Source organism: Hermetia illucens, chromosome 1, assembly GCF_905115235.1.
Source record: "Hermetia illucens chromosome 1, iHerIll2.2.curated.20191125, whole genome shotgun sequence".
NCBI lineage: Eukaryota > Metazoa > Arthropoda > Insecta > Diptera > Stratiomyidae > Hermetia > Hermetia illucens.
The window spans coordinates 166,029,925-166,037,561 of NC_051849.1; the positions used below are offsets into that span (position 1 = coordinate 166,029,925).

The 7,637-nt window shown below is 40.0% G+C and overlaps 1 protein-coding gene across 1 annotated transcript; it reads left to right on the plus strand.

Annotated features, from left to right (window-relative positions):
- Positions 1–2,012: 2,012 nt before the first annotated feature.
- On the plus strand, positions 2,013–4,116 carry LOC119647067 (fork head domain transcription factor slp2-like). The gene has a single exon (XM_038047824.1). It carries the CDS (start codon positions 2,293–2,295, stop codon positions 3,562–3,564), a length of 1,272 nt encoding a protein of 423 aa, XP_037903752.1. The 5' UTR covers positions 2,013–2,292; the 3' UTR covers positions 3,565–4,116.
- Positions 4,117–7,637: the final 3,521 nt, after the last annotated feature.

Genomic DNA, 7,637 nt, shown 5'->3' on the forward strand with positions numbered 1-7,637 from the left:
TGATAGAGCCAAATGGCGAAACCGATCACGACGAGTCGACCCTGTTTGTGAACAGGACAAATGTTGAAGAAAAAGAAGAAGATAAGTCCGGTATTACATATGATAATTTCGCCAGTGAAAACTGCAGCATATTATTTTCAATAAAAAAGAAATTGTGGTAATATTTTTATCCATTGCATCCAAACAATCAAACAAAACTGTGAAATTACAAACTGGACATCCCCCTCAAATAATACTTTAATGAACCAGATAATCAGGCTGCGTCAGAAACATGTAAAAAATTAATTTGTTTATTCCCATGAAAAATAAGGAAAACTGAGTTACGTAATGCTAGTTTTTAACTGATGATGTATATATTTTTTAGATTCAAATGCTTCTCTCTCCAAACCATTTTACATATTACATAAATCAAAAATCGGTTACAGATTGAAAACTCGCCAAAGTTTAAAAAAGTTTGATGTAACCCCTTCTTTTCTCACTGCGTCATATATGCCCATGTATCATATCTAACTACTAAGGGCGCAATGTAGGGAGCCAAGTAATTGCCACATTCGCATACGGAAAACTGAGGTTAATTCACCTTATCATCGCATTTAATTCCTTTTGCATCTTTTCTCTTTTCGTTAACCGAATGTACATTATAAACTACCGTTATGAATGAGTCAATCACTTGGACAATATAAAATGTAAATTAACAACAATCAAAACGATAATTCCGCAAAAATCTTGTTACTGTCAGCATCAACCATTTCACTGCAGTTTCATACAATAATCTTCTCGTAAGAAGCCAACCACTAAAAAGCCCACAATCTATGCAGCATCTCCATCATCGTCATCCCACTACTGTATTATCTTAGACCTACATATGTAAGCTCACACCAGAAGACGCCGTCGTTGCGGTAGCAGATACAACCAAAGCCACATAAATTCATCTACTCCCAAATCCGCTCAAATTGTTCGGGTGAGTCAATGTACACAACATTCCCCATATCTTCCACGTTCCATACATCTATCTCGTACCAAAAGTTCATTCGAGCGGGTGCTGCCTCAGAGCCAACAAAATCTCATCCCAAAAAGATCGCATCTTTATTTCAATATCCAAAAACATCTTCTTTTCGTGCGCCACCTTCCTTGCAACCAACCTGAACTCGAACACACTCAACTCACAAAAGGTCCAATATCCTTGCAGTATTCCCAAATCCTCACCGTGCATGTCCCTTGGAGTGTGCTCTCCTTTGCCTTTTTTCGCTACTCTCCAGCACCCAACTGCATAGGGTGCTCGACATCCTGTTATCGCTGTACCATCAAAGGGAAAATGCCAAATAATCAAAAACAGACAAGCTGATGTACTGCAACTCTTTAATATTTATTTATCATGGAATTTTGTCAACAACGATAAATGCAAGAGCTCAAAGTTGTCAATCCAGTTGGGAGCGAGGGCACAAAGCAATGGACGAATCCCTACACCTCTCGTCGAGTTTGTAAACTTGTATCAGCAATTTACCCACCACATTGGAAAACATTTGCTGGCATATACCCTCCCATTTCGGGCAAACGACCGGCCTCTGTGCGGGAAAGGCGATGTTGCAGGGAGGGTCGACGATATTTTGCTGATATTCCTTTTAAAATGGTCTCAAGATGAAAACAAATAAATACCATTTCCTATTCCTTTCACACCTTCGCACATCTTGCCATTCAGTTCAGGTGCTATCCGCGGGAGTGAATGGTCCCTGACCAACTTCCACGAGTGGGAAGTCTTACTTTTGCGCAGAAAGACCGGTCTGAGAAGTCAAGCCTACAAAAGTCTGAATTCCAGTGAGCACTCGTCAAACCAGTCCCACTTATTTGAAACCTGAACATTGCGCAACTCGTTGGAACCACACCCCCAGGAGGCAATTCCTCCACTTGAAGCAGTTGTCTGATTGGTCAGGCAAGTTCGGGTTTCGATGTAGTTGTGGACCAGGTATAAATAGGAAATAAAATCATATTGGAAAGTTCAGTTCAGTATTAGATGTCGCTGTATCGTCGCAGTTGTGCGGAAACCATGTTATTGTCGAATACACAGCGGAACCGGTTGCCGGCGGGTTCGTCAGAAAATTAGTGATTTGGATTTAGCTCCTGAAACAACCCCTAATTAGAAAAACACAATCGAAGGCTATCGAAATTTCATGTGATATTTGTGATAAATGAATTGAAATTATCAATTTTATCTGTGCTTGCAATTAATAAATATTGTGATTGTGTGAAAGAAAACAATAGGAACGGGGAATAGTTTTTGAATGGAGAAGGATCATGCTAAAGGTCATCGATCGTGCCATGCATCCTATCGTAGCCGAGCCTTCAGCAATCGATCTACAAATTTATCCTGGGTTAATCAACATGTCACGAACTCCAATTTTGAAGTCAAGTTTTTCGATCAATGCAATCTTACCAGAGACCGTTGAGGATCGCGAGACATCATCCCCCATACGTTCACGAACCGCATCCCCATCGGATGTCTGTAATTCACCATCCTACGGGTCGGAAGCAGCAGAGATTTCTGATGTGGAATCGGATTTGGACGTTACTAGCACTTCGCCTCCTCCTGCGTCAGTAGATTGTAGCACCACCAGTAGTAATGTCAATAATAATAATAACGATGGAAGCAATAGTGATAAAGAAGGGAAAGAGGGCGACGAAACATCCGAGAAAAGTGGAGGTGAAAAAAATGCGGAGAAAAAAGGAAACGAAAAGCCACCTTACAGTTACAATGCACTTATTATGATGGCGATTAGACAAAGTCCTGAAAAACGGTTGACTCTAAATGGAATCTATGAATATATCATGAAAAACTTCCCCTACTACCGTGATAACAAACAGGGTTGGCAGAATTCAATTCGGCATAATTTGAGTTTGAACAAATGTTTTGTTAAGGTTCCTAGACATTATGATGATCCAGGGAAGGGCAATTACTGGATGCTAGACCCTTCGGCAGAAGATGTTTTCATTGGTGGCTCGACGGGAAAGCTGCGTCGAAGGACAACAGCGGCATCAAGATCGAGATTGGCGGCCTTCAAAAGATCTCTTCTGGGACCCATATTTCCAGGACTAGGATATCCTCAGTTCGGACAGTTTCTTTACCCGCCAGCAGCTGCGGCTGCTGCAGCTCCTGCTCTCTTTGCTAGTATGTACAGTAGATATAATCCTTATATACCAAAGCCTCCTGCGCTGCCTATTCCATTATCATTTGCGGCGCCCAACAGTCCTGGCAATGGGATGGAAAGACTACTCGGCCCACCTCAGTCTCCTTCGGGACCCAACGTTCATCCAGCTTCCGCACTCCCCACATCTTCCGAATTATACCAAAGGATACAGTATCAGCAATTGATCCAGCAGCACGCCGCTGCAGCCGCGGTGGCTGCGCATCAACGTCAACAGCTCGTCACGCATCTGTCGCAATCCAGTCCAACAGGAAGCACCGGCGGGGGGGGTACGAGTGTGGGGGTGATTTCACCCACCGCCAATTCACAAACCCCAACTGGGCCAATTTACAAACCGGTCACTGTTGTGTCACGCAATAGTTGATTATTTGAATGTGGGGATGATGATGAGTGTAGATGTCCGACTAGGTTCGCTTCAGCTTCATAGCATCCAAAGCACAATCCACCGCCGCCGTCCTTAATGATGACTTAGCAAACATCCTGGTTACTTCTAAGTTCGAGCTTGAAAAGGCTAAGACTCGTAAAATGAGAAACTCCGCAAATATTGATGGGGTGTAGAGTGCATGTGATAATGATGACAATGCGATTGTAAAAATCTAATTCGAATGAATGAATCTGTTGCTAGACATACTTGCAGATATGCAGATGGACAGGATCATGTGTATGTAAATTTGAGTAAATATTTCGCTTTTAGTTTTTATATTATCCTCACATTATTAGGAGCTTATCGATATCATAACTAAATTTAATAATTTATTGTTGGCGAGAATGTTGAAGACTTTAAACATGAAAATTATTTATCCTTAAGTTATGTAAAATAGCGAATTGGAAGCATAAGGACAACGTGTAAGATATGTAGAGATTAATTAATGGAAAATGCACCAATAAGTTTATTAGAAAATATAAAATAATTCTTAAGAAATTCAAGGTTTTTATTTAAATTTGGATGAAGTTTTTTGTGAATATATATGGAGGTTCGTTATCTTTTAGGGGTGGTTTTTTTTTATTTTGATGTTTAAATTATTTTGGATATTCCAGGTGGGAAAAAGAGAATGTTTAGTTTAAGATTTGTCAGGGCGTAAAAGGAGATACCTGTATATCTATGCAGACGGACGAACAGATATAATGCTAATTGAGCGGACCACGCTTTTTGAGGTTGTTTAAATGTTTGTTATTAATATATATGAGGCTGAAAGTTTGCCAATCAAACAGTAACATTTCGCTCAAGCTAAGCATGTTTGACTGTCCTCCAAATTTTTTACTACAATTTCTGATCAAGGTATATGGCTAATAATTTGTCCTTCTCCTTACGTCACTGATATGAATGACAAAATTACATAAGTTTACCCAACGCGTCATTTTAGACTTGTGAAGCCATTCCATAGCCAATGCCTCAAAATAAGGAGCTGGTCCTTTCTATTGTTTCGCGATTATTCTAGATTTTGATGGATCGGCACTTGCAGAAGATTCGTCAGTAAAAGTGGGTAGGTTGGTCTCATCTATTGAAAGTTTATATGCGCCACATGACATTTAGTGATGGAAACAAAATGGTACGTTGACAGACCGCCTAAGGATCGAAAATCTCCAAGATTTTATGGAAGATTTCCACATGATATAGTTGACATCTAAGGGTTAGACTAACACTTGAAGGCCGAATTTTTGAAATGTAAAGCGAGTGAAAAATAGTTAAAGTATGTATTAATATTCTGTGAAATATCTCACAAAGAGAGAGGCTGAGAAAAGTGCATTTTTATCTTTAACTACTATTTACTATTAGCTCCTGCAAATGCTTACCAAATTTCGGCAGCGTTTCCAAGGGAAGTTCTGTTCCTTCTCAACAATTTTAGTGATTTTAGTCCTAGGGAACGTCCTTACCTATTTATACACGCTGGCGCGATAGTTCGAATCGGCCCACCTCTGATGGTCTGCACTATCTCCGCGTGTCGAACACATTTTACATGATCGTTCCACTCAAGTTTCGGGAGTTCGATTAAAATTGACGCTCTTGGCTGATTAAAAGTAATATATAATCGTTCTTTGTATTCGTATTTATATTCTACCCGTATAAACTTGCTAGGTTGACCAATTATTTTCTGAAAAACTGGTCATGTTAGTCAATTTGCCGACGCTTTGATCGAAGTCTATGTTTCGTATCCTTGTGGAAGAATGTGCCTTACAACAATCTTGTTAACTCGGAACTTACTATTGCAATGTATTTTTATCGATTGTAGTAACAAGAGGAATTCAAAGTATATCTGGTTCGTTGTAGTATTTCACAGTTTTTCCTTCTTCTCATTTCTCCTGGACATAACACGCCATGATCACATTCAAAATGAATACAATATTCGCGATCGATATGGGGTTTGCGCTGATTGTGAAAAAATTAGGAGAGACGCGTCTTCGATGAAATGGTCATTCAATTCGCACTAATGAAAATTTATTTGCCAAGATAGGTCTGAACCCCGAAATCGATGGGAAACGACCAAAAGATCGGGCGAAACAACTATTGGTTGATACGCCGGATGGGAATTTGAAAGCTTCGTAAAAGCACCCAGATCCGGCCTTTGGCCGAGTAAAATAGTGCAACCGATCTGAGCGGCTGGCCTCATTTTTGAACGGTACAAAGGGAAACAAAAAAAAACCGGAAGAAGTTGGAGATAGTGGAGGAAAGACTGTATTTTTATTTTATTCCTATTTAAATCGCAAATGCCCCGGTTAACGCTTGGCAGTGAGTATTGTCTCTTTTGGTCTCTAATATACGGTCCTGTTTTAACAGGATTTCCACTTCGATTCAATTTGTGTAGGATTCAAGACAAATTATTTAAATTTAATTAGTCTTGTCGACATAGTCGCTATCCATTTGGACGCAGATGGTAAGACAGTGGATTTTTCTTGATGCCTCCTCGAAGAAGTACGCTACTCCACTCCTCACTTCGGTAATTTTTGTTTTTAATCATTCGACGTTGTATTTTATGGGGAAAGTCCCATATATGCAAAGGGGGAGGAGGATGTTAAATTCTTTTCACCAAATATTGTCATGTGGGCAACCTAAGGTTTCGATTAGTACCCTAGAAAGCTGGCCCAATTTTTGACATTTAATGCAAGAAGGAGGCTTTCCATTTCTACTCGACCGAAAAATCTCAATCTCTCCCGAGTTGTCACAATCTCGACGGATGCCAGATTTTACCGAATGCTAGTTCTTAGTACCAAACGTTTAGGCTTGGACGATCGTACCTACTTAAAAGACAAAGGGCGCTGGTGGTGCTGCTGATGGTAGGTTAATGGGAGAATGGAGTACTTCTGCATGGTTTGAACCAAACAGTGTGAGAGTCCCAGGACATGAAGGAAAGCTGTAAGAGATTTAGGTACAATACCTGTAGCTGACAATATTATGGGAACTATGGGAACCACCCGCTCGAGACGCCAAATCTCTTTGATTTCCCTAGTAGTGGCTTCACCTTCACCTTGTTCTCCACGTATTTCGGTTCGATGTTGCTATTATGGGGGATACCAACATCAATAATATACGCAGAACGACCCGTCTTGTCAACTAACAGCACGTTAGGTTTGTATATTTTTTAGTTTGTATAATTTTAGAGTCTTGTCCTAGAATCATGAAAATTTACTATAATATAGACATGATATACCAAGTTTGGTGGAAATTACACTATTACTAACAAAGTTAAATTGGGTCAAAATTGTTTCTTTGTGCGAATTTGTTATAATCTAAGAGTGAATGTTAACATCACCCTAAAGTGAATAGCCTAACGTACTAAATACATAAGCATTACGAGATGGGAAGAGGGGGAGGCAAATGTGCTCTCATCAATTGTTATTTAGGAAGTACACAAAACACTTCATTCATGAAGCACCGAGTTTCTGATTTTCGACTTTTTTTAAGAGGCGGAAATCTTTTGTGATTTTTGCCCGGTAAAACCACTTCTGGCCAAGCTACGATCGTGATTTTACCATTCAGCAAGTTTCTTTGCAAATTACTGCTATGGGGAGAAGATCCTGTGGTCAATCTGGGCTGACTATTTCTCGAAAGCTTATGTCCTTAGGCAGGTTACTCTTTATGTTAGTAAGTCATTTGGCTTTATTGTTCCTACTAAATTTTAATGTAAACGTAATCACTGACTATATTTCATGCCCTTTGGTTATTTCACTTACCATTTGTGTACTTTGCTCGTCATGCAGATCTTCGTTGCCAATGAGCGTCTACATGCTCCTTAGGACTTTTGTTTTGAAAAGTTTGCATGACTTTCAGATTAGTTTTTTTGGTGTAACCCCCGAGCTGTGGGTTCCAGAATTTGGGGCAATGTGGGGGGATGGGAATTTCTCCTCAACATCCAGCACATGTTGACCTGGCATTTAACTCTTCCCACTTTGTTAAAGTGTGATTTTTCCAGTTCAGCTTAGCATGGAGTGTGATACCTG

Excerpts from the sequence above, each read along its gene's own strand:
- LOC119647067 (XM_038047824.1), top strand. The coding sequence starts at position 2,293 with ATGCTAAAGGTCATCGATCGTGCCATGCATCCTATCGTAGCCGAGCCT.